This window comes from Argiope bruennichi, chromosome 7 (assembly GCF_947563725.1).
Source record: "Argiope bruennichi chromosome 7, qqArgBrue1.1, whole genome shotgun sequence".
NCBI lineage: Eukaryota > Metazoa > Arthropoda > Arachnida > Araneae > Araneidae > Argiope > Argiope bruennichi.
This window is the reverse complement of record NC_079157.1, coordinates 36,772,823-36,800,631: the sequence shown is the minus strand read 5'-3', so window position 1 is coordinate 36,800,631 and position 27,809 is coordinate 36,772,823. Positions and strand designations below refer to the sequence as shown.

The 27,809-nt window shown below is 30.7% G+C and overlaps 2 protein-coding genes across 2 annotated transcripts in view; both read left to right on the top strand.

Annotated features, from left to right (window-relative positions):
* The window catches only part of LOC129975601 (uncharacterized), a 37,948-nt gene extending 22,380 nt beyond the window's left edge, over positions 1 to 15,568 (top strand). The window contains exon 2 of the mRNA XM_056088670.1: positions 12,625 to 15,568. Coding sequence (XP_055944645.1) covers positions 12,956 to 15,196 — 2,241 coding nt within the window. The 5' untranslated portion in view covers positions 12,625 to 12,955 and the 3' untranslated portion in view covers positions 15,197 to 15,568. The remainder of the gene's footprint in view (positions 1 to 12,624) is intronic.
* A 448-nt stretch (positions 15,569 to 16,016) lies between these two features.
* LOC129976483 (uncharacterized) overlaps positions 16,017 to 27,809 on the top strand; it is a 37,604-nt gene continuing 25,811 nt past the window's right edge. Inside the window, exon 1 of the mRNA XM_056090091.1 lies at positions 16,017 to 16,163. The gene's annotated coding sequence lies outside the window, so the exon portion shown is untranslated. The remainder of the gene's footprint in view (positions 16,164 to 27,809) is intronic.

Sequence of the window (27,809 nt, the reverse complement as noted above, 5' to 3'; positions counted from 1 at the left end):
CCTGTTTTGAATCGATGCCATTACTAGAATGATATACCCATTTTCTTTTTCCCGTACGCCTTACTTAATTTTTTTTTCTTTTGTAGAGGAAAAAATCTTGATAAAAGACATATTTGACGATCTTTTCTGATGTATCAACATATACTTTAATATATAATTATTAATATATATTAACTTGAATTAACTATTTTAACTATTTACAATGATAACATTATTGAAAGTTTTAATTAAAACAAGCTTCAAAACCCAGCTTTATTATTAATTTTTTTTGCAATTTAATTTTGATCTATTGTTTCTTAAATTTACTACCAGGTGGTGCCACTGGGACGTATTCAAAATCTAATTTAGTAAATGTTAGCTACAGTACGAAAAAGTACGAGTACTGTCAGCGAGAATGCACTAGTGCATTAAACTTCGATCCTTTAATGCATGGATACGATAGTTTGCCATAGAATCGGCTATATTCGCAATACACATGAACATTTACTATTTAGAAATACAGCACTTATATGTTTTTTCTGCATAGTGCTCGATAAAGTTGATCACGATTTAAGAAAATGCCCTAAATTTAATTCCTTTGTTTGCACCTTTTTAATACAACTCTTTTCGATTTGAAGGAATTATTGAGTAAAAAATGTTACCTGAATTAATTCCTTTTACATAGAGGTATTGGTTTTTTTATCCAAAATTTTAATTTAAAGTTGGTTTTATCATATTTTTTTAACAACTTAGAAACGTTTTTTACGGATTTTGTACTGTGTCTGTAATTTTTCTATTTGTGACATATATTTCTTCTGCGTGTTTCCGTTAAATATTTGCTTTGTTATTTAATAACTTGCTTTAACATGCGCTATTCAGAAGTTTTAATTCATGCTTTATAATTTTAACAATAATTATCTGTCAGTTTAATGGCCATCTATCATGTGAGGAAGTAAGGGAAAATTCGATTAAGAAATTTCATATTTCTTAACATTAATTTTTATGAAAAATTTCTGCGTAGATTTTAAACTTAATCTACTGCGTAGATTTTAAACTTAAGTTTATTTAAAATTTATCTGTTTGCCTTTTTTTAAATCAGTTCCAAATCCTAAAAAAAAAGTATATTTGATATTATAAAATGCTTCTTAGAACTGAGGCCGAGTAGGAATTCCTCGGCTTCGAGCCGGATGAATCCAGTTTCGAAACTCGGATTTCACTAAAGATCTGTCTTGAATGCTGATCTGGTCCTTGCCGTGACAGACATCGTGGATCAAAATTTCTCCCACTAGTGTGACGCAGAGAAGGAGATGCCAGCTCAGGCATCGTCCTCGTCATCCGATCATTGTTCAAAAGTAAAAGGCCCATCTCTCAAAATAGCCTTTGTAGTGTTTTGAAGTAGGATGTAATATAACTGCACTAATCTCGCTTCATACTGCGAATATGTGAATAACTAAATAAAGCATGCGTTTTTGAAGGGAAAAAAAATGGTTATTTTTTTATTAGTCTAGTTAAGATAAAGGACAAGTAGAATATTGAAGAAATACTTGCGTGCAAATTATGGCTTCAATAGGCATAATGATAAATAAGTATTTAAAATATCACGGATATTAACAAGATATCAATAGATTTGCAAATATTTATAATTCATAGCGAAAATATTAAGCTCTGAGACTACGTGAAAAATCGATTTTTGGTGAAAATCTTGAATATTTTTTATTCAGTATTCTTAACCTTTCAACAATTTTCTTTATACAATCTTTTGTGTCGATTAATTATATTATCTTCCTATTTAAATGGAATATTAGGCTATTTTTGGGCTAGTCTTTTAATTATAAAACTCGATCAGACGATGAGGACGACACGCTTGTTTAATCATCCGCCCAACATTAACAAGATTATTGTGGAGAGAAGTGATTTATGAAATCCTTCGGATTTTATAAATTACTTCTTCGACACTCATTCTTTGAAAAATTTCCTCAATTTTTATGTTCACATGGTTAGTGTTTTATAATATTTACATTTATGCTATTTTTTTCAAAATCTAAAATTTAGTACAATCTTTATAAAAAGATCTTTGTAAATTAAAATCTAAGACATAATATTTTTTAAATTCATGTTTGATGTAATAATTTCGCAATATGTTGCAATTTCTGAAGCACAGAATGTGTTCTCTTAAAAAGATTTTACAATTATTTTAACGTTTCATCTGAAAAAGAAAATCTAAAATGTTATTTTTTTATCAATCAAATCCGGTATTTAAGAAATTGATGAAACCATAATTTGTGGAAGAATGGAACGATTCCTCCACTTAAATGTTCAGAGCTTCGAAAAACGTTACGGAATTTTTAACAAGAACAAGAATATATTTATTTTATACAAAAAAGGACAAAGCAAAAAAAAAAAAAAAAAAAAAAAAAAAAAGATTAACAGAAAAAGTAGAAGTAGCTCTTTCGAAATGAAAGAAATATTAAATTCTTGCCGGCCATATTACATAGTGGGTAGTGATACAGCTATTCCCACAAATTTATTTCTGAATTCAAGAATTAGGGATATATTTTTTTTAGTTATCTGAAATATTTTGAGTGATAAGCTGTGAACTATTGTTTGACAACAGATTGTAAAACCCTCAGCGCTTTTGTGCATGCGTTAGGATGGGTTTAATTTCACAAAATAGAAGTGAAAGGAAAGATGAAAGGTATGTTTACATTTAACAATAAAATAAACTCGGATTACTCTCAGACTGAATTAAAATAATACGGTCAGAAACGATACGATATTCAAATACACGTGGGGAAAAAAAGTGAACAAAAAAGTATCTAATAGGGTGAAAATCAAGGTCAAAGAATAAAGAAGAATTCCAGAAATGCGCTCATTCTTCCGCGTCTCTCCCCTTAATGAGATAGAATCGCCGAAAAGTGGTCTGCTCAGAATACTGAAACGAACAGTAGAAGGTTTTTGCTTTATACTTCTTTTTAGGGAAAATAAATTGTTTCAATTTTCCAAACACTTTTGGGTTTTAACGGATATATTTTGCTTTTTATGGCATTCTTTCAATTTATTTTATGCAAAAAATTCAAAATAATAATATATCATAACATGTTTAAAAAAAAAAAGAAAATCATCCAGAGCATAGTTAAGGTATCTGTCTACGTGCGAAGACAAATTTTTGAAAAAACTGTTTAATTTTCATTTTTAGTTTATTTTTTAGGTTATTGTAATTCAAAACAATGAATAATACCATTTAAAAAGTTTTATGTAATTTGCAACTCAGTCAAATGGGGAAATTTGGGTAAAAAACTGTGCAAATTGGTGTAAAACGCAAAACATCCTAACAAGAATTCTAATCAAAATTTTTAAATTCTTTTTCTACAAAATATAGTTAGAGCTTTAGTGAAGGCAATGAACTAGGATCTAAGAAATATTTGCATTTATAAGAAAGTTATAGCAGTTCGAGTATTTCCTAACTGAAAATTTATCAAAATTCTTATGCATAAACAACATTAATGAGCTCTAAATAAAAAACTATTCATCTCAAAACTATAATCCTAGTTCATTGCCTTTAGGATAGTATAAATAACATACATACAAAATTTCATTAAAAAATATTCATAATATTTTGAGATATCATGTTTTGCGTATCAAAATTTTTACAAAATTAAAGTTCCTCAAAAAATGCATTTAAAGTTTTTAATTGTGTTTTATGAAAAATATCTCTCTTCATTTTTATTAATATTCACCACATTTATATGATACACCTTCTTTGTTAACAATTTTATCTGTTTTCTTCTTTCTAACAGCTCTTAATTTTTTCCTGGCAACTTTTGTTGTACCCAATGACTGCCTTTTTGACGTGATGATTCTTTCTTTATCGAGAGAAAGGAAGTGTCTCAGGGTATAATCCCCAGGAGTTATTCCCAGTTCAAAAAAAATTGCCAAGAGACCATAAAATCTATCATTAAAAATTATTGCAGTTATTGATGCTCCCAAACGTAAAGTCTGTAGCTCCACAAATGTGTTTTTGGGAATTATTGTCCACAAAAGATTATTGAAGCTTTCATTGGCATTTTGAGTCTTACCGTGTAAGCATTTTTTCAATAAGTTTTGATCGCATAGCTGCATATATGTTGGCTTAATGATTTTAATAATGTTCTTTGGAAGACCTGCATTTGTTTCTTTGAATTTTTTTCCACAGGAAATTGCACGTTGATATTTACACCAACTGTCCGTTCCTGTTGGGCACTGTCCATGCATAGGATGTTTATTATTAGAACATGTGTGAGCAAATGCAGCAATGGTTGCACTCTGCATTTGCAATAAATTCCCTGCATTAGCTCTAATTGCTATCCCATAGTAATTTTGCAACTTATTTATGAAGGAGTCTGTTAATTTCCCTTTGCCACCAAGAGATTTATTCGATGACTTTAATTTTCTCAAACGAGTGCCTACTCGCTTCTGAATACGGCCAATGCATTCCAGTTTTGAAACGGAATCTTTCCCATAAATGTCTTTAACTGTATCATAGCCCTTAGAGTCACCATCTCCATAGTATTGTGAATAAATGAGTTTACGACAACTCTTGGAACGCTCAAATATTCTGTAAGCACCAAGCACTTCCATACTTCCAGATGAACCCTTATGATTTGCACACTGATGTTTTGATGCACATGATAAATTCAGCTTTTTCGTGTGACACCATTGGCAAAACTGAGACATCACTTCAATATCCAGCACCTTACCACATGTCACAGAGATTGCACTCACTACTCCATTCAGTGATGAAAACCCTCTCCGTTGCCATGTTCCATCAACAGATACACCACATTCAGTAATAGCAGCAGGGTTTTTATTGTCTTTTAACTCAGTAGCAGCAATATTCATTGAATTTTCTGCAACAGAACGAGCAGCACGAAGAAGCTTCAGTTCCTGCATTCTGAATGCTTGTTTGGAAAGAAAAGATGGAAAATTGAGGGTAGCAAAAAATTTCTTTCCAGCCGTATAACCCTTTCCAATGATTCTAAGTGCACACACGTCGAGTGTTTATTTCATTGGATGTGTTTTTCTTTTTAGATGAAGAAAAACCTTTGTAAAAGGAGCAATTCTTGCATTTGAGGCAGAAATTCGAACACAATCCAAAGGTAGAATCCTCTATCAAATACAAGTTGCTTTTGAAGCATAAAGGACAACATAAAAGAGTAAAAACACTTATTAATATCTCGATATCCATAATTCGAAATCCAGAAAGGTTATTTTTTTTCAAATCAGGAACATTATCTTCACATAACTGCGAATTCAGCAGTTTCTTTTCGCTGCAAGTCTTTTGTTTTGAATCTAATACACCAACAGAGTCTGCAGCTTGCATGGAAGAAGAATGCCTATTTCCATGAAACTTTCGTTTCTTACTTCTGTTAATGCTTTTTCCACCCATTTAAAACACTTTTTAAACAAAAAGCAATAAATATTCAAATCAAACTAAGCTGTATTCACTCGAAAAAGCAAAGTAAATAAACATATAACACGAGACGAGCAGATGTTTTCAAACGTAAACAATGTTAGAGAAGCAGCTGTTGCCAATCTTTTCTGTATATAAAGAGCTGAAAATTAATTCAAATTTAGGTGGCTTGCATATAGTTTTGTATAAATTTAAAAAAATAATTAATTTCTGATTTTAGGAGCGTATGTTTGATGAAACGACGAAAAACATTCAACTTCCGGTAAGCACTTCCGGTTTCGTTTTCGACTTTTTTGAATTACATAAATCTTCATATCTCCATTTCTATCAATCGTAGGAGAAAAATAAATACAGATTTAGAAAGCTAAATAAATGCACTTTAAAATAAAAAAATAAAAAAAAAATTGTGAATTTTGACCAAAAGTGGCCTTTTAGACGTAGGCAGATACCTTAATTCCTTACCAAGCTTGCAACTGGTAATCTTAACAGAATTTGCTGCGATTATTTATTTTGATGTTATTGTCTAGTAAAAGTTAGATTTGATTTAGGCATAATTGTCAAATTTCTGCAACACTTGACTTGAAATTAGCGAAGCCTATTTTACTTGCATGTCGCAGGTACCGGTTTTTGTTTCCTTATATGTCAAATAAAGAGAAAGTATTATAATTGTCAAAAAACTCAAACTCGAGATTTTGACCAAACTCGTTTCGAGCTCCCTAAAAATACTTTTGGTACTAAAAAAACACAGTCGAGAAACACAATTTTTGGTATTGTATTTGTCTGCCTGTGGCAAAGATAATTCAAAAACGTTTTGAGCTAGACAGATGAACTTTGATAATGGTTTTACACCAAATTTGTAGAAATCTACCAAGTTTTGAATGTAATACATTTTATCTACAATATGAAGAAAGCCAGACGAATAAAATATAGACCAGAAATTTAGCATATTAAAGGTCAATATCTATCAAATTTTGAATTAAATCCCTGAAGGGGTGATTTCCTGTTGGTCTGTTCTACCACAAGCATTAAAAAGATAACACAAAAACGCATTGGCTTAAATATATGAAATCTGCAATGTGCTTTTGTGCCTACAGTTCTAGTTCTATAGCAAATCTAGGTTTCTGTCGGTTGGAAACAAAGCACCTAAAACATATTGATTTTCCTTGATGCGACTCGACTTTCGAGTACGTATTATCAAACGCTAGCGATTAACAGCTGAAATGCAAAGGGGCAGACGACAGCTTCAGTAAAAATGCCAAATTCACATCAAAGATCGATATTTCGCAAGACATTCGCGGCTCTACTCAATACCGGCAATTTCCTGCAAGGGGGAGGGCTAGGAAGGACATTTATTACAGAATATGCGGAAATGTTCTGTGGAAACCTCTCCCTCTGGTTTAAATCTGGCAAAACAAACATATTTGCACAACATCTACGGTTACCGGATAGATACAAAAATTACGTTTCCTAGTAAACAGATACAAGCCTGTTTCTCAAGTGAAGTGATTGATGCCAGTAGTGATGCAATTCAAAATACGGAAGTGAAAATTTTTTGTTTATATTCTCCAGCGAGTGCACTATTTGATTACTAAGGATGCTAGGAAACTGGCAACCAATACGAAAGAACAGTTTCAATATACAGTTTCCTTTCCTAAAGAAAGGAACCTGTGAATTATTCTTCAAAGATTTATTTATAAATAACTGTAGATTGCACAACAGATATAAAAGCAAGACTATGAAATTATCGTTCAAGAAACTACATTCTCTACGTTCTTACGAATTATATGTAAAGTAATATTTAATTAAAACCGACTGGTGTAGTCTCCCTAAAACTTTCTCGCATGCTCTCTAATAAAGGTATTGTCTCAGAGAGCGACTTACATGGCATTGACGTACAACAGTTACAGAATGATAACTTTTGGCGTGAATGTAGCATTTTTGCTTAATCTATCGTATGATCCTTGGCGAGTTTTCTGGCGATAAATCCCTGGCATGCGGTTAACAGTATCCGAAAATCGAACTAGTCGTTTTTCCCAACCGATTGAAATAAAAATTTTACACAGAGCTATACTTGTAGACTCAAAATCACATACCAAATTTCATATATTTCAGTCATTACCTTTTTGAGTTATCGCGTTTAACAAGTAAAGATTGACAGACGGTCAACTTCTTGTTCGTCTTGGCTCAAAATTTGATATTTGTCTACACTATAGATCGTAATTTTATGTATGAAACTTTATCTATCTAACTCTCTTCGCTTTGTAGCTATGTGTCAATCTTTATTCGGATAGCCAGACAGAGAGATGTCCTCTGAACGGAAATCTACAAATTTTATCTGACGATGTATACCAAATTTCATCCGTCCAGCTCAAAGCGTTTTTGAGTTATCACTGTCACAGATTGACGAACGTTTTCCAAAAATCTGTTTTTCGAACTCTGTGAGGTCAAAACGTAGCGATTCGTCAAAATTTCGAATTTGAATTTTTTGAAGATTACAATACTTTGTATATGGGAAAGTAAAAACGCTTAAAAACCAAATCTCATCTCAGAAGCAATATTTTAAACTTTCCCGATAATTTAAGCTGATAAAGTAAGCTTCAAAATAAGTAATTAATTCAAATAACCAAATTAAAAAATAATTAAAATGACAAATTCAAGACGTGTTAAAATCATGCTTTCTGTTTTAGCATATTTCGAATTATAATTAATTATTTCATGATTAAAAATCCCTTGAGAAATTCCTTTCTTGCTCTTGGATCACTTCTGCTCCTGATCCAAACTCCATATATACCATTGATAAGATACACTTATGGTTAGACAATGTATTCAGTTCAAAAAGAAAAAGATGGAATATTAATTTAAACGCTTTAGTTTTGAATTCTAATGTTTATTTTAGAATTCTAATGTTTATTTAGAATTCTATTGTTTAGCTATTGCTGTATTCAAAATACCGAAAACTCTTTGTTTTACTAAAGTTGATTGATTATTTACCGAAATTGTATCCAATTATTATTTATTGATGCTATCTTTTCTTTTAAAAAATCATTAAAAATTTTACTGTAATAATTTTGATTTTAGACATGCTTTCTATTAATTAATTATATATTATTTATTAAAACTTTAAAATATATATAAAAAAACTATACTGCAATTTTAGGTTGAAAATTGTTTGTTCTCCTTCTTTACATATTGTAAGCCGCTTTTTACTTTTTCATATAATACTATAGAGAAAGTATAATAATCGTCAAAACATTAGAATTCGAGATTTTGACGAATGTTCCACGTTTCAGATATCTATGAATTCGAACAACACATTTTCAGAAAATCTCTTTTTGTCTGTGACAAAGACGACTCAAAAAACGCTTTGGACTAGAAAGTTAAAATTTGGTATACGGTCTTTACACCAAATTTACAGATTTCTATCAATTTTTTAAGTAGAATCTACTCTGAGGAAGTCCGTCTGTCCGGCTCTTCGAATATAAGTTAATACGATAGTGACAAAACATAGAGAGATAGGTAGATAGAATTCACAATTCACTACACTGATTTAACATCTGTATTATAGACACCTGTCAAATTTTGAGCCAACTCGAAGAAAAGGTTCACTATCTGTCGGTTTATACTTTCAGAAATATGTAAAAGCGGTAGTTCGAAAATCCAACTGAAATACATTTAATTAAGTGTGGAATTTTGTGACTGCAAGTGTAGTTTTGTTTTAAATTTTTGCTCTAATCAGCTGTGGAAAGTATGTCTAAGACATAAATTCGATTTCCGAATATTATTAACTGAAGGCCTGGGATTAACGCCAAAAAACCCGCCAAGAATAACACGATAGATTAAAAAAAAAAGGCCAAATTCCCGCCGAAGGTTAATATTTCGTAACTATTTCACGCCATTGCTATGTAGGGCGTTCTTTGGCATGAGAAATTTATTAGAGAGTATGCGAGAAAGTTTCGGGAAGACCCACCTACTGTTTTTTTCTTCTTCAAATTTTGGATGAACAGAGTTTTTATTTTGTACTTTCATCTTCAAATTAGACATTTTATTATGTATCTATCAAGTGGTTTAGCTGTCAGATTTCTGAGTCAGAGTCTGTTTTAATTATTAGTTCAGAGACTAATAATTAAATATTGACACGGTAATTGCAAACATACTTTTTTTTACATGGAATCCATATTTCAAGCTAAATCAAAATATTATGCCTACATTTCTGTATTTAAAGGAGTCAGATAATGTTTTGAACGGATGTAGAGAAGTTAAAATTATGTCAACTTTCTGGGATGTTATAGTTAGTAATCTCAGGCTAAGAACAACTTCTTGGGAAAGGAGTATATTTTTAAACTGATAGATAAGAAAAACAGAGGTGAAGGTCAGTCATATTATCAAACAAGATAAAATTACACAGTCATATGGATGATGAAGTCAAAGAAAAAAAAAAAAGCTAGCTATTTTCAGAGCTATTAAAGAAGTGTTTTTTTTTTAATAAAGTAAACGTCAAAAGTGTACATATATACATACACACACGCCCAAAAAAGTGGAACAAGCTTTTATTTTTTAAAATTATTATCGGTAGGCATATACTGCTATTTACAAAGTTTTATTAAATAAGGTGAAAAATTGTATGGACGCACTTTGGATTCTGTGGAAGTTGATAGAAAAAAAGTTTAAACAACTGAGTTTCTATACATTCTCTATATAGTAAAAATGCCAATTAATAAAATGTTTTTTTACATTCATCCATGCATACACAAAGTTTCACATTTCTACTACAGAATTCGCAGAGATAGGCTTATTTTTAAATTTAGAGGGACTAATGTCTAATTCAAACGAAAATACTTATTTTAGAAATGAAAGTTTATTCAATGCAGAAAAGCCATCATCTGTAAGTATTTGTCTAGTAGTACTTCAAGACTTTAAAGAAATGTGCTAATCATTTTGATTGTTCGACAATTAAAATATTGACTTTATAAAGAACAGAAAAGGAACACGAGAAACTGAACAATTAAGAAATATCAGAAAATTAAAGGAGTGCCGAAAAAGAAAATAAAATTATTTGCTCGCACTTGTATGCTTTATAATAAAACGATGTATTTCAGTAACAAGGAATGTTTCGAAATACTGATGATTTATATTGTATGCGATCATAACGCCTGTCTTATAGATGAATGCAAGCGTAGTGTCCCGATTTTCCATCGACTTTCTAAGAAGTGTGTTTAGAAAGTTGTTTGGCGATCACAAACTACAGACTCTTATTTTACCGGAGAAGAACGGGAAAGATGTGGCATTATAAATGTGACTCAGAAATCAATGCATTGTCTTATTTTTCAAATTCAGAACTCATCAAATAATTGAATGTAATAAATTCATATGTACAGTATTTCTGAAGTCCATGGACTGATACAATAATTACATGGATAATTACGAGATCGACGCCTAGAAATTTCACAATTGAATTTCATTTATGGTAAAATCAAATCCTTCTTCTCAGAGAAATGCAATTTGGGCAAACAAATGTTTCTTTAATAGAAACATTAATATTTAAAGCTATCACTTTTAGAGTGGTAAAAATTCCAGTCTTTGAATAAGATCCTCATCAGTGGTTCTATAGATATGTAGTGTGATATTTTCATCAACTTTTAGATTGATCCAATTTGTACAATAGAAAGCTGAATGGTCGCCAATGTATTCAATTAATTTTGAATGACATAATTTCTGAACTAAGAAATAAATTGACTTTTGCAGTGCAAGCTCTATAGATATTTGCCTATGAATTCAAAAAACTTATCGTCATGTCACAAACTATGAACGATGAATCATATATGTTCAAATATCATTGAAATGCATGCAACTTCGTATAAGTGTTAAAATTATTCATTTTCAATAAGTTATCAAGCAATACAATTAATGCACTATCTGATTATTTTGTGAAAATTAATGGAAGTTAATAAACGCGTTATTATTTTTTTGTCTCTGCTCTTTTAATAATCTTTCGTAATATATATATTATCCTTGAAAATTTCAAGTAATCTTTCTTAATGTATATATTATCCTTGAAAATTTCAAATAATTTTTCATAATGTATATATTATCCTTGAAAATTTCAAATAATCTTTCGTAATGTATATATTATCCTTGAAAATTTCAAATAATCTTTCGTAATGTATATATTATCCTTGAAAATTTCAAATAATCTTTCGTAATGTATATATTATCCTTGAAAATTTCAAATAATCTTTCGTAATGTATATATTATCCTTGAAAATTTCAAATAATCTTTCGTAATGTATATATTATCCTTGAAAATTTCAAATAATCTTTCGTAATGTATATATTATCCTTGAAAATTTCAAATAATCTTTCGTAATGTATATATTATCCTTGAAAATTTCAAAGAAAGTCTTGCTCAAATTCCAGTAAATGGTATTGAATAGTCCATAAATTTCATTTTTAAAATCTCAGCAAATTTTACAAACAGTTAAAAAATAATCCAATCAGAAATATTGTGTTTTTTCAATGGGTTTACGATAAAATGTAAAAGAAAACTTACCTATTGACAATTTTTCTCTATGTTGAACATATTAAAATTTAATATTTTAAACTTGTTTTTAAAAAATTTCTCTTTTACAGATGCTAAAGTATTTCCTTACATATAAGTATCTTATTTGATGAAACTTTGTTGTTGGAAATACAAGTCTAAATCCAATAGTTAAGGAAATAAATGCTTGTCCCATATTTTTTGGGGACGCTCTGCATATTAGTATATATAATATGTGTTACGTTAAATATGATTAATCGCTTATTATTAAAAATAACCAAAAATGATTCATTGATTTATCCGTTAACATATATATGTTTGCATGTATGTGCGGTCCACGAATAAAAATGTAAAATTAATAACAGTTATATAATATGCATGCATTACCTATCAATACAATAAAACTGATGAAAACCATGCAACAGATTAATTTTCAATTATTATTGTAATCATGTTAATATATCTTGTTTAAATAATTTATCAGTTTCATGCGTTGAGCGAATTTTTCACAAATAAAGAATTTTTTTTCTAAACTTCTATTTTGAATTCACATTTAAATTAAATTGTTTATGTGATTTTTAAGAAAATAACATAATTTTTTAAGGATATTCATCAATTATAGTAAAACTGTGCATTTAAAATTTAATCATTGTTCTTTCAGATATCGAAAATTTATCGACGGCAGAGCCAGTGCGATTGAACTGTCAGATGAGAATCGAAAGTCATATCTTTATCTTGTGGCTTAACAATGTGATAAGTATTATCAAACTTTTTTTTAGATCATATGAAAAAGCGCCAGGCTCTTATCGCAAATAAAAGGTCTTTTATTGCATATCCATTTGAGAATAGACGCAGTTTCATTATGACCAAAATAAATTTCTGATAGCAAAAACAAATCGTCAGTGAAAGATATCCAACTGTTTCAAAAGCAGATGCTGTTATTCTAAGTAGGTGCGTTTTCCAAACTATTTTCATCAGAGTAGTACTGAACAATGAATACGTTTGATTTGAAAGAACTAATTCAAAGCGAGGATCATGTTTTAGTTTTAAAAACTGAAAATTTCAGCTCTGGAGACATTAAACCGCAGGAAGAAACTTTTATTCCCAAATTTTTTAATGGTTTATATGCATTCAGTGTGAGTGTTTTTCCCAATGGAAGTTGCCCAATTTATGCTGGCTATGTTTCTCTAGTAGTCAAATCATCTATGACTTCTGATCAAGATTTGACTGCTATGGGTTCTTCTAACTCTATGTGTTGTACTGCAAGCATCATAGATATCAGTGGCGAAAGAAGATATAGCCAGTCTTTTGGAATTGATACCATAATTTTTACAGATTGTTACATTCCAGGATTAGAGAGATTCATTAAACGTTCCACTCTTCTTTCACAAAAGGAAGAATTTTTACCTGATGATGTTCTTACAATGCGATTCGAATTTTCTCTCAAAAGTAATCAAGAATTGGCCTCGTTGTCAAAGATAGCCGAGTTCTTACCATCTTTACTTGTAGAAACTCTTAATTTCAAAGGAAGTGGAATCGACAACAATGCTGTTTGTGATTTCACTGAGATATTTAAAGATATCGAAGAGAAAAATGACGATGAATGCAGTGGATTTGCATGCGCTAAGTCATTGGATAGTTACACATTTCCCAATGAATTCGAATCGGTTCAAGCATATAGTAGTCCCTTCGATCTTGAATTTTACAAAGAAAATGAAGGTACCCAAGCGACTGGTACTGAAATGCATGCAGAAAATGAAAATGAAAAATCAGATAATGCAATTCTTCAAGAATATGTCTCAGCTTACACTTCTGGTTTACGATTACCAAAAGAAAACACAGATAAAGTTATGTCTGGTATTGGAATACTCAAAGAAACTGAAGAAATCCCAACATCTGGGGATGTAATGCAAAAAGAAATTGAAGAAAAACAAATGTGCAAATATGAAGAAACTGAGAAGGGAGAGGAATCAATTAAAATACATAGTGAAAACTTCAGTGAACAGGTGGCATCTACTATGAACTCTGCAGTTGGGGAGCAATGTAATGAAACTATACAGACTGAACTGTCGAAAAGCATCGATGAGAAATTTAGACTGTTGAAGAAAACTGGTGACGATACATCGAAAAATATTATCATCGTAGTTAATGGCCACCGAATGTTTCAGAAGTCCAATCAATCACGTAAAAATATGGTTGATTTCAGTTTAACAACAGATGAAGAACTGTATAAAATGTTTTATTCAATTGCATCTCTTGAAGATGAACCTTCTAAATCCATTTACAGGATGCATGGAGTTGTGCCTTTCTTTATAAATTTGATGGACAGAGACGAAAATGCTACCTTCCATGTCTCGAAGAATGAGAAGAGTGACCTTCAAAGCGATACTGAAGATCCCAGCAGTCCTTCCGATGCCACTTGCAGTACTAAAACGATTCGGAATAATAATGAAATTGCAGACAACAAAGAATCGGAGAATCTGCAACATGTTAGTGACGAAAATATGTGCATGTCTGTTGGGAAGTTTGGATTTGATTCTGAAAAAGAACATGTTCAATCAAAGAATTTAGCAGATGGAAGTAATACAACACTTGCCTCAGAAGAAAATGCTGGAGAAAAGGAGGATAGAAAAGATGAATCATCAACTGAAGATGAAAATGACAAAGAACATAAATTTGACTTTTTGATTCAAACTGCTGATAATGAGACTATTCTTGTTCCTTTTGAAGAAAACAAAGAAACGATCGGTTCCAAACTTCTGACTGCTTCGACAGTCTTTGAAAACATGCTAAGACATCCGATGAAAGAGAGGTCTGAAAGAAGAGTTGAGATGAGCGATGCTACTTCTAGAACTGTAAATAATCTCTTGTCTTACGTAGACGGTGGTAAATTCTCAGATATTCCACTTCCGGACGCTTATGATCTTTATGAAGCAGCTGATAAATATGCGGTGAAGAATCTGATGAAAGAATGCTCTGATTTTATGGCATATTTCCCGATTAGGGAGAATGTTTGGAGTATGGTGAAGCTTGCACAGCTACATTGTGATGATTATCTTCTGGAATTGGCAGAACGCGTGCAGACATTAGTTCTTAGATTGGAACAAATATCATTGAAAAAGAGAAACGAATTTGTTGATTCTTTTATTGATGGTCTATTAAATGAAATTTCATTAGAGTCAAAAGAGACGGAATCTGACTTTTTTGCTCAAGATTTTAACTTCTATCAATGATGCATTCAAAAATTAGCTATGGATCACTTAAAAAATATGCAATGTGGAGTTCATTGATTTTATAAATAATGGAACATGCGAGTGAAATACAAAAATAACATCAATTTTTTGTGATATAGGTTATATAATTCCAATACAGAGAATGCGAATTAAATAGGATAACGCCTAAACTTTGCTTCTCAAACTAGCTGTTGATTTTCTTCTTTCAAGTAATTAGTTAATAATTGGTCAGTGCTGTTTGTATTTCAAAATTGCTGTTTGATGATAACAACTTCAAAAAATAAGTAAAAAAATTTATTTTTTGTAAATAAATCTGTATAGTTTATTTGTCGTTGATTTTTTTTTTCCGTTTCAGAAAATAAAAGTTTTCTAAATTCCCAATTTTTTGTTTTGATGTATGTGATGTAAGACTTAAATATAATTTTTTTGTATCATTTTGGAAATAAGTATAATTAGTTTAATCATTCGATAAAATCCATTGCACATTGAACTGAATATTGAAGATAATTGATAACACTGATATTGAAGATAAAATGATCTGATGTACACCAACAGGAAGTTTACAGGGTTCGTAATTTTAATAATGGACGAAAATATATTAGAATCATAACATTTAAATTATATTAGATAATATGTATTATTTTATAGATTTTAATTTCGTGAGAGTTATTTTTACCGAAACCTTTTTACTCGAATATCACGATTCTGATTGTAGCTGAATTCTTTACTCATTAGTCAAACAACTGAAAATGAAACCCGAGATTCATAAATGTTATACCACTTTGGTGATAACCGGTAGAGTTCTCTTCCTCAAAAACACTTGAAATCTCGACCACTGGTTCCCATAAAGGTTTTTTTCAAATCTCGGGAGATTAAACGAAAGTTGCTGTTATATCGATAATTAAATATGGTGATTTTTGTACAATGTGCAGAAACAGAGACAACAGAGGAAGATTTTATTTTACAAGTAAGTATCAGTTTTTAGCATGAATTATTATTTATTTGCCTTTTTTAGAAAATATTTTCATTTTTTAAATGTAGCACTTCTACAAACTCTGTAACGAGCTGTGTTATTTTTTTCATGTATGCATATTTAAATTTTCAAATATTTTCATCTTAATTACATTTTTACATTAAATTGTCATTTTTATTTATGGCTTTCATAATAATTAATTTAAATTCCTATTAATTATATTGAGTGTCTTTTCAATTTAGTATTGTATATTTTGGCGCATATTAAATGAAAAGTAATTATTCGCAAATCTCGGCGCTTCTGAATATATATTGGCATTAAAATGAATATAAGAGGTTTAAATTTTCATTCAAAGATAGAGCAGTTTTGTTCGAAATTCTAAAATGCAGTTCTATCAAAGTACACTATAACATAACAGGCAAAGATATATATGTAATGATATTTTAAAATCTAATTTAAAAATTAATTTCCTAATTTTTAGCTCAATTCAACACATATGAACCTCATTCTAAAATATTCTCTTAATTCCTGATCCCATTCCACTTTTTCTATTTAATCAATGCAGCAAAAGCTTTGTGAAAATGCTTTTGTCAGCGGTATCCACGCTCCGATTGAAGGGATAAAAAATGGCAAGCCTAGCACATTCTTTTAAAAGATCCCTATGATTCCCTTGCCTGTGGTTGACATGTGTAGGAAATCCCTATTAAAATCTCACAGTATATATTCACAGGGATAAAATTTTCATTAGCTTTTCCTCATTTCGTTCTGTGTTGTGTTCGTACTCGTCGCTTCTGCTTACTCATAAATCATGCCTCCGGGGATGAAAACAAAACAAAGTTAAAAATTCAAAGTACCTTTTCCCTTAAATATATATAAATAAAAGGAAGATATGGCAGATATGTTGTTGTTTTTGTATTTTTCTTGGAAAAAGAAATGGAATTTTAAAACATATTTCAGATATTTCAATATATAATTAGATATTATAAAATATATTATAATTAGATATTATATATTGTATTTTTCTTGGCGTAAGAAATTGATTTTAATGTATATTTTTGATAATATTGAATTTCAAAGAACAGATATTTTTGTATTCCAGCATAATTTATCAATATGATGTATTTTTACATAATCAAAAAAAGTTTAGGTAAGAAAGCGTTTTTTTTTTTTTTAAAAAAAACAATACGTTTTTTCTTGTAGAATAAAAATTAAAGAATTTTCTTTGTAATCATACTATAGTGTGCAAATTAATTGGGACTCGCAAGAAATAACTTTTTTTCAGAAACTATGCCTTTATTTATACTCATAAATATCATTATTAATATGAAATATGTCCTTCTTCATAAAAAGAATTATATCTTTTATTCTTTCCGAAATGGACTCCACTTTTTTAGCGTTTGGAGTTTTAACTTCATTATTGTGAAACTGAGTTTTTATAATATTCGTTATCTTTAGTTGTATAGTCCATTTTATCTTAATACTTCCTCAAAATATAACATATTTTCCATTAAATTGAAATATAGTGCCTTTCCTTGCCAATCAAGCAAATCAGTTTTGTTTCCCAACATGAAAAATCTTGATCACTGCGACCTGGAGCAAAGTCACATTGAAGCGTTCAATCAAAAATCTTTAAGAAGGAAACACTCCTATGTTATAATAATTTTAGGCGTTTGAACGAATTCCTCCTACCGATAATTAGGAGCTAAATTTCCAGTATCATTTTCTATGACCTTCCAAGAAAACACCCTTCTTTTTGGAATAATATATGTTTTAAATGCACGAAAGCAACAAGTATATCACAGAAAGCAGAAACTAACGTATGCCTTTCACACATAAACGTTGATAACAGAGACTGGAGAGACCATTTCTGTTTTAAACCAATCAAATCTCATTCTTATTATAAGTTTTTAATTGTCACACTACTCAAAGCAGACAAAACTATTAAAGCAGACATCTCTGACAATCGTATTAAAATTCCGGAAAAAAAAACTATCTTGCATCATTTAAGGTGTAGTCAACTGTATTGTAAAGTTCTTGTTCAAGTACATCAACTGTATTGTAAAGTTCTTGTTCAAGTACATCAACTGTATTGTAAAGTTCTTGTTCAAGCACATCAACTGTATTATAAAGTTCTTGTTCAATATCATCAAACATAGCATAAAACATTAATGGAAAGGTACCTGGCGCAAAATATGCGCTTAATAGTATGCTATCAAATAAAGCATAATATCAGAGAAATGTTTTTTGAGTGAAAATGATGTCTTGCACTTCTTGCTCAAACAGCGGCTTACGGATCAAATTTATTTTGCCACTAAACTATCAATCATAACAGCATGCGTTATAATAGCTTCCAAAATGCCAAAGGTGAAGTTTCTAGTGATAGGAGCAATGTCCCAATTAATTAAATAAATTTCTTCTTTAGCAAAAATGATGAACTTTTGATGCAGACAATGCGATTTTATTCCTTTGAGTTTCATATTCCAAGCTGTAGATTCATTTCCATTGACGCTTCTGCAACCGAAGACGCTGAGATAAACATGGCTATAAATAGGGCAGTGATATTAGCAAAACGACAAAAAATGAGATATGGGCCCAAATGGTCAGGAAATGCGTTTAGACGCAGTAAAGATGATATAAAATAATGCATAAAACAAAAACTACTGACCATTATATTGAAAACTAGGAAACATAGTTTCTTATCAAAACCATTGACAAATGACTTCACTGGAATACGATTCGAAAGCATTTTTGTAGTTGAATTCTGTTTCTCGTGCTAAATTTACCTTAAATTTCTTTATAATGCTTCATATATATTGACAGACTGCAATGTAAAAAAAAGTTAAAAGCCAGCATAGATAGAATACTAAATGCAAAAATTGAGATTTCGTGAGCTATTTCTACTATTTCGGATAAAAGCGAATGACTGAAATTTAACGGAAACAAGAATTCAATTCCCCCTTTGAAGTTTCCTTTAAAATCTGTTGGAAAGTCATTACTGCAGATTTGTGGAAAGACACGTGCACTAGCTATCAAAATGAAAACTTTGTCACTCTTTCTTTTATTTACAAAAAATTCGCTCACAACTTTGACGATATATTTTAGCTTCTTCAGTTTTAAGGTGAGAATCGAGCGGTTAAGGGCACATGTTATGGTCATTAACGGTAAGTCAGCCATCTAACTCTCCGACCCGCCACGAAGGCACACGGATTTAAACCATAAAACTGAATGACCGGATCAACATTGGCTGGAACTGTGGTTGAATCCTAAGGGCCGTCACCGGCCACGGTACAACCCTCCCCGAAGGAAGTACGTTCCGTCATCGATGGGAGGAGTCAGCTCCCCCACCTATTAGTGTACCCTCCAGGGTGGCGAGATCCAACCACCATGTCGGGAGCATCTCATCCTCATTTCGAGGTGCCCCACCCGGGGATTGGTCATTAACGATAAGGTTAAAGTGAAGGTGTTAGCTTCATTAACTATTAAATTTCTGATACGTAAAATTTGCGAAGAAATGACAAAACCGTTTATAACAACAAATAATGCAATTTCAATCATTTTCTGCATGGAATATTTGGCGAGATATATAAATTTCAAATATCCTCACAATAAAACAGCAAAAAGACAATACGGAATAATAAGTTCATTTTTGAGTTTGCTAAATACATATCAAGTTAAGTCTTAATAACGCATGGCTTTTTAAACAGTGCTAAATGTATGGAATTGTAATTTAGATTATAGTACTAAAATCATTGTCCCAAAAATAAAAGAACCCAAATAAATTCATTGTCAAATTTTCACAATATTCTTCCAATCCAAACGAAACTTCATGAAAACATATTTATATTCTTATGAATCTGTAATATTTCTTCCCAGCACAATTGTTACCATCGAAGTAAAGAGCGTTTTACGATCAGCTCTATTGAATGCTGATTGGATGTCGGATCAGTGACCTCCGGGCTTGGTGATTTGGCGAGCAATATGGCGACAAAATAGATGATTCTAGAATTTTCAAGAATTTTGGCGATAGTACCAATAGGAGCTGAGATATGCTTGATTGTTCAAGATCCTTCTCTGCCTTGTCTCGGGAACTATAAAAGGCCTTGAGATAGAGCCGCAGGCAATCATTTGAGTTCAGCTCTCATTAGTAAAGTTGAACAAGGTTCTCTTCCTGGGCGCTTTGAACTTCTTATCGTTGTTGTGCTGCTTGCGTTCTGCAGTTTGCTAGCAGTGTTGTTATTTATTGTTTGTGTATGTCCTGGCTGTGTTTGGTCGTCTTGACGTTTCGCTTGTATTCGTGGCTTTGTGTTAATAAACATCATCATTTGTTACATCTATTATAGGAAAATCCGTTAAATTTAAGGATACTAGAAAGTTATGTAACAATATGATCAGATACAAATTGAATTAATTAGGCATTGGTTTATAGAATTAGTCAGATAGTTAGTCGAATAATCACAATATTCTTTAAACGTGGAAAAAAAAAAGAAGACGTTGAAAAAATTTGGTATGATCAGATATCGATCGAATTAGTTAAGAATTCTTTTATGGATTTATTGAGATAATTATTTCAATGGCAAAATTTTTGTGAGACCGAATAATTCTTCATAATATTCTAGAAAAACAGAGGAAACTCTTTGGAAACAATCTTATGTTATCAGAACTAATTAGTTAGGAGTTTATTTAGGATTTAGTAAGATGGTAGTTCAAATAGCAAACATTTTGTGGAACTGAACACTACTTCCTAGTCAGATCTCCACAATATTTTTGAAATGTATAGAAGACTTCTTTAGAACAGTTTTATCTGATCGGATATTAATTAAATGAATTAAGAATTTGTTTATGGATTTATTGAGATAGTTATTTCAATGTCAAATTTTTTTTAATGCCGAAAAATTCTTCATAATAACATCTTTATAATATTCTAGAAAAAGAGAGAAAACTCCTTAGAAACAATCCTATGTTATCAGAACTAATTAGTTAGGACAGCGATTCTCAACCTGTGGGCTTCTTCAGCCTTGTAAGTTTTAGTACAATCATCCACATTTACAAACATTGTTAGGTTTTTTGCTTTAAATTTCTGCTCCACAATTTCAATTTTCTACAAAAAGCATTAACTTTATCACTCGTATCCAACATATGTGTATTTGCTCCTTGGAGTTGAAGATTCAAGTTATTTAATTTCTCGAATATCTCGACCAAGTACCTCAATTTCATCACAAATAAACTATTGCGAAAATTCTCGGCCTCCTGTCTGCTTTCTTATTCTAGGAAAATGGCGATTTCTTCTCTTAATTCATAAACACGTTGCAAAAATTTCCCACGTGATGACCATCTTGCCTCGCAATAAAATAGTAACCCTGAATGTACTGAACCCATGTCTTTACAAAGTGCGGAAAAGATTCTCGATTTCAGGGATTTCATTTTTATATAATTTACTACGGTTACAACCGTAGTTAACACAATATTTAAACCAGGACTCATTTCTTTCGAAGCCAAAGTTTCTCTGTGAATCATACAAGGATTCACAGAGAAATGAGGACCAGGAACAGGAGGAGAAATGAGGACCAGGACCTGGTTGAGAAATGAGTTCGAAAGAAATGAGTCCGATTTTTGTTTTACAATTGCTTGTATACCTTGGAATCTTCCGGACATTGAACGAGCACCATCGGCTCATATTCCGATGCAATTTTTCCATTCTATGTTTGCCTCGTTCATAAAATCATTTAAAATAACAAATAATGCGAGCGCTGATGTTTTGAGTTCTATTGGTTTGCAGAAAAGTAGTTCTACTACTGACATATTATCCCAAATTCGAACATAGGCAATTAATTGAGCATCTTTATTACTATCTGTTGCTTCGTCAAGCTGTATTGAAAGCAATTTGTCACGAAGAGAAAAGTTGACGCTGTACATCTTCAGTTATATCGCCAATTCGACGGGCAACAGTATCATTTGAAAAAGGTATGGACTGCAATTTTTTTGAAAAATTATCTCCAAACATAGTTTCTATAATCTCAATTGCTGCTGGCAAAATAAGCTCTTCACCAATGGTGTGAGGATTTCTACAATTATATGAACTTTGTAAGATGCAATTAAAGCTTTTTTTATTTACAGACAAAGTTTCTTTAAAAAATGATTTTTGCTTTTTATATGATTTTAATTTTAATTCGAAGAATCCTGTGGGTTTGTTGACGTATTCACTATGAATTATTTCCAAATGTCGTTTACGTTTATTAGGTTTCATGCTGTCTGCGGACAACATTTTTGAGCAAATGATACACAGGGGCCTTTCTTCATTTACTTCAGTACTGGTAAACCCAAAATTTAAGTATTCTTGAGAATATTTCCTTGATTTTATTTTCGGAACCACGCTCGTCTGTGTACTTGTTGATGATTGACTATCGTCTAATGCTTGCTTGCTTCCACTTAAACATTTATTCATGGGCCTGTATAAATCTGCTGCTGTGAATATTTAATATGGTGAGTTGCAGTTAACACGAAAACATATATAACATATAAATTCACGATAGATTCGATAGTGATAAAAGGATATACTCGAATGAGACTGGCTGGAATTGAAACTTGCGTTATCGAATATTTTCCTTCTTCCTATGAGAAAACATTTGCTCCTCGCATGCTCGAGACGGCATTGGTCGTGTGTATTCCCTTCCACAAACATTGCTATTTTTTTCACGCTTCTGTTTTATTTCTTTTATTATTCGAAAAAATATATTCCCAGTTTCTAAATTTAGTTCACCCCGTCTAGGTTAACTTTCATTGATGAATTTTTCTACTTTCATATTCTTTTAACGTTATCTCCCTGTTTGGCTTTCATTTCAAATATAATATTTAAATTTTCTCCATTTTCATTCACTTCATCTGTTCACCTCACTCTTATCCAACATGCAAGATGTGGTTTCTCGCCAACGTTGGCTCGCTTTTACTCTTGTTTTGACAGTTAGTTAAAAATAGTTTAAAAACAGAATCCAAAATACTCAATATACATTATTGTTGTATACATTTTATTGTAAGCGGGGGGGCGATGAAAATTATGATTGAAAACTGGGTCACGAATACTGAAAGGTTGAGAAACGCTGAGTTAGGAATTTATTTAAAATTTAATAAGATGGCCGTTCAAACAGCAAACATTTTGCATAGCTGAAAACTTCTCTGCTTCTTTGCTGCTGACTTCAAAGTCAAATCTTCACAATATTTTTGAAATATATAGAAAACTCCTGGAAAATAGTTTTATATGATCAGATTCTAATTGAAATAATTAGGAATTTTATTTATTAATTTTTGAGAAAATTTTTACCCAATAGTTCAGTAAAATTAATGTTTATTGCCATTTTTCTGAATTTCGTAACATCTCAAGTTCTTGAAGAAAAGAAGTAATTTCGCATTACTAATTCTTCATATTTTGCTCATGTAAATTTAGCCCTCTGAATTTTATTTTTTATTCTTAAAATGCATTAAAGTCGAATCAATTGATTTCAAAAGCGTTTGGAAAACGACGAAATCGATTAAAAAGTCATAGATTTTTTTATTTGTTCTGAACATTCTACACAATTATGATGAAAATAGACTGTGTTGTTGAAATTGATCTTATAAACTCACTTTCCAAAATCGATTTATTTGATTACTAGCTTTTAGCGATTTATTTTCGAATATTATTGTATTTTAAAGACTATTATAACATTCCTTTTCTGTTTCATTATAGATTTTAAGATGATGGTGCTTTGTAGAATCATGTTTTCTGCAAATTGGGTGCAAAAATCGTCCACTCTTCAATATGACGCGTAATATGCAAAAAGCAGTGTTCGCATGACAGAACATTGGACATATAGCTACCAAATCTGGCAGTTAGTTGATTAATTAAAGCAGTTAGATTAATAAAGGATTTTCAAAAGTTTGTTTTTAATTTTCATTGATTAAAATTTAGTGAAACTTTTCAGCTTTTTTTCCTCAATATGGTAATACATATTTATTTTATTTAAAAATACTTGAATATAAAACATCATAAATCCTCTTGTCATCGGCATCTTGATTTTTAATTAAAGTAAAAATATCAACTTCTTCAAATTATTTAAAAAAAAACAAAAAAAAAACATTAATTTTTCTGTAAATTATTACTAATTTTTAAAGGATGATAAGAAAACTTGAACTTTGCGGGTAGCAATTTTTTTGACACGCAATTAAAATGATTTAAAATATCTAAATACTATCTTTTGAAAGGAAACAATTGCAACATGAGTCAAAATGCGGAAACATGTGTTTCAAACGATACAGCTCTTGTGCTTGCCAAAAGTAATTAATTTTTTTTCATATATGATTTCATACAATATAATAAAGCAAAAAATACATAAATACATAATGACACTCATCAAGTTGTTAAAAGAAATGCATTAATACGATATCAAAAAGTAAATTGCGTATAGTAAACAAATAATTTATGAGAAAATGGAACTGACAATGAATTCTTTAAGATGGTCGTTGAATCGTAATGCCAATAGTTACTATTACAATTATATGGACAACTCATCCGTATATTATTAAGGTGTATGTACACACTAGAAGATTTTTTTTTTAAATTTTAACTTTAAAAATCCAGTTTGTTCATAGTAGGTCATTAATATATGATGAGTTAATTAGCATATTTTTTGAAACATGATATCTTAAATTCTAATTTGTACAGACACACAATTCTAGTTGGAAATGATATTTAATATTAGTCTTCATGTTGTCTACCTCAATCAAGTTATAAAGATATATAGTTTTTTTTTAACAATTTTTTCATCAACGCTGAATAGAAAAAGCGGGATTTTTTTCTGTAATTTTAACTTTTAAATAGCTATTAAAAATTTGTTTCTATAGATATAACTTTAATTGAGGCACAAAACATCCAATGTTTCATACAGCTTATTTTGATATATAAATAATTGTGTTTGGTTCATTTCTTATTGAGTTATGATTGTTTGAATGAAGCAAAGTAGTGGAAATAATGTTACGAATCTGTGATGCGGCATCCCAGCATAGTTGGTTCCATAGGAGGTCCCAGAGCTTGGCGACGAATTTGTCGACTTTGGCGCCAAAATAGATTATACTCGAAACATCGAGAATTTTCCCGATCCGTCCATTAGGAACCGAAATACGGCTCGAACGTTCCTGATTGGTTAAGAGGCTTCTAGCCCCGCCTCCTCAGACCTATAAAATGAGCAGCGTGCAGCTGCCGATTCGTCGTGAACCAGAGAGTAGTCGGAATTGAAGGCAAAGAACTGGCCTTCCAGAGAAAAGCGGAGCAGCGACGGAGTGAAGCTAGTGCTGAACTAAGCTGTGCTCTGCTGTCTGCAGTAGAGTCTTCTTATATGCTGCTGTGTATGCTGTTGTTGCTGCACATCTCGGCTGAAGATAATCGTCTTCTGTGCTGTATATAGTTGTCGTCTTTGTGCTGTCCTGTGTGTCTTCGTGTAAATAAACGTCGTTGTTTCATTTTCTACTGCCGCCTGCTGATTGAGTGTTCTCCACACCATATAACTCCCACTATCCAAACGAACCCCGGAAATTTCGTAACAATATCATTCTTCATAAAATGAGTTAAAAAAAAGAAACTAGAGTTTTTAGTGGAAGTACCTCAAGAAAAATAATTATAACTCGGGAAATATTCCGAATATTGACATAAATGTGTAATATTGAATAATATTACTATTATTCAATATTACACATTTATAAATTACTCTGAGGCTGTTCGATTAATTCATTTAAGTTGTAATTTAAGTATCTTACAAGTATTAAAAACGATCCATAATATGAAGAATTTTGTTAAATTCGGAGAAAATTCAGAGTAGTTAATACCATATTTCTAATAAAAGTTCAATTAAATATTTCCATGTTATGTTATTTATAACTACAACTTGTTTTTTTATCTATATAATAAAATCTGGAATAAAATATTACCATATAATTTCTGGAATTAGATCTCAGTACAATTAAATCTCAAGGACTCCATAAAAAATCACTCGATTCTTGATAATCTTTTGATGAACCTTAAAAGAAACTGAGATAAGTTTTTTTTAAGTTTATGTATAGTCAAATTATTAACAAAGAGAAAAAATTAGGGTCAGTATCTGAATTAAAAAAGGACATTAAGAGGCCAATGAATTTTACTGAAATTATTAATACTTAATTAGTTTTAATAAATGTAAAATTAATTATTTCGAAGGTAAAAACCGTGTTTGCTCCATGTCGGATTTGTCTAGCCCCCCCCCCTCCCTTCAGTAATAAATCTCTGCCTCTGCCTATGTTAAAAATCAAATGCTTATTTTTAATACTTAAAGCAGACGATAATTAAAGTTAACAGAAAAAATAAGAAATCAAACTCAGATAACGACAAAAAAAAGCGAGTAAATATGAAGAAGTAATAATTAGAGAGTGAAAATTAACAACACATGCGCTAAGAAAGAATATTTTCCCAATTTTAAATGTGAAAGGATATTGTTTCCTGCTGCCATCTAGTGTGAAAATCGAAAGTTAGTAAGCATACAATTTAAAAATCAGAAATTTCATATCAAAATAATGATTAATTGCGGATCATTTCGGAACTTTTTCTCCATTATATTTTAATAAATTTTGTAATTATTGTATTAAATTTGTAATAAATTTTGTAAGTAATATATAAAACTTCGAATTAACATTATTCCTTCGAATTTATTCCTGTATATGAGAACAACTGAAGCTTTAAAAACATGAAATATTAAAAGGCAATAATAATATTTTTTTTGTAATGATAAATTGGACTTGAAGAAAAATATTTATATGAACAAAATAACTGACACAAAGTAAACAGTTTTCTTTTAATTTAACTTTAAGCGATAGTATTTTGGCTGATTTGGACAAGGATAATTAAAACACTTACCAAAATTATTTGCTTTTAGCTAAGTATGCGCCTTATTTAGGATTAGATTGCCAGTTTCGCTTTTGATTAATTTTTTTGTAATTGCTTGCTTTAAAAATTATTTCATTTTTATTTTTTAAAGAGCTTAATTTTACAAACCTTATTAGCTCAATGTATTTCACGTCATCCCCATTATGTTCGTTATGCTGAAAGCTTCTCAATATCTTGAAGATATCATAATAATGTTTTTGAGCATTTTATGCTAATAATAATTTGTGCTAATCCAAAATGAGTTTTGTATTTACAATTGCGAAACACTGACTGATGCATTATTTATTTTCTTCAATCAGGTGTAGATTAAAATGCAGTATATTAATGTTATTTTAATCAACATGTTATTTTAGATTAATTTTTTATTTCAGTAACTCTTTGGACATACATGCATTTTTCTTTTAACACACACACACATATATATATATATATATATATATATATATGAGGGCTTGCTTTTATTTATCTGTATAGGTGTTTTTCCTGAAAAACACGATTTCAAACACACACATACTCACACTGAAACGACTGAGAACTACTATAGTGATAAGCCTACGGCAGTTTTATGTGAGAACATACGGATGAAAGATCATAGTTACATAGTTCTCAATAACGGGGCATTAAGGAATAAAAAATGAAAACAGATATGGAGTGAAAGACGGTTTTACTACGAAATCACACACAAACACAGAGTTTTT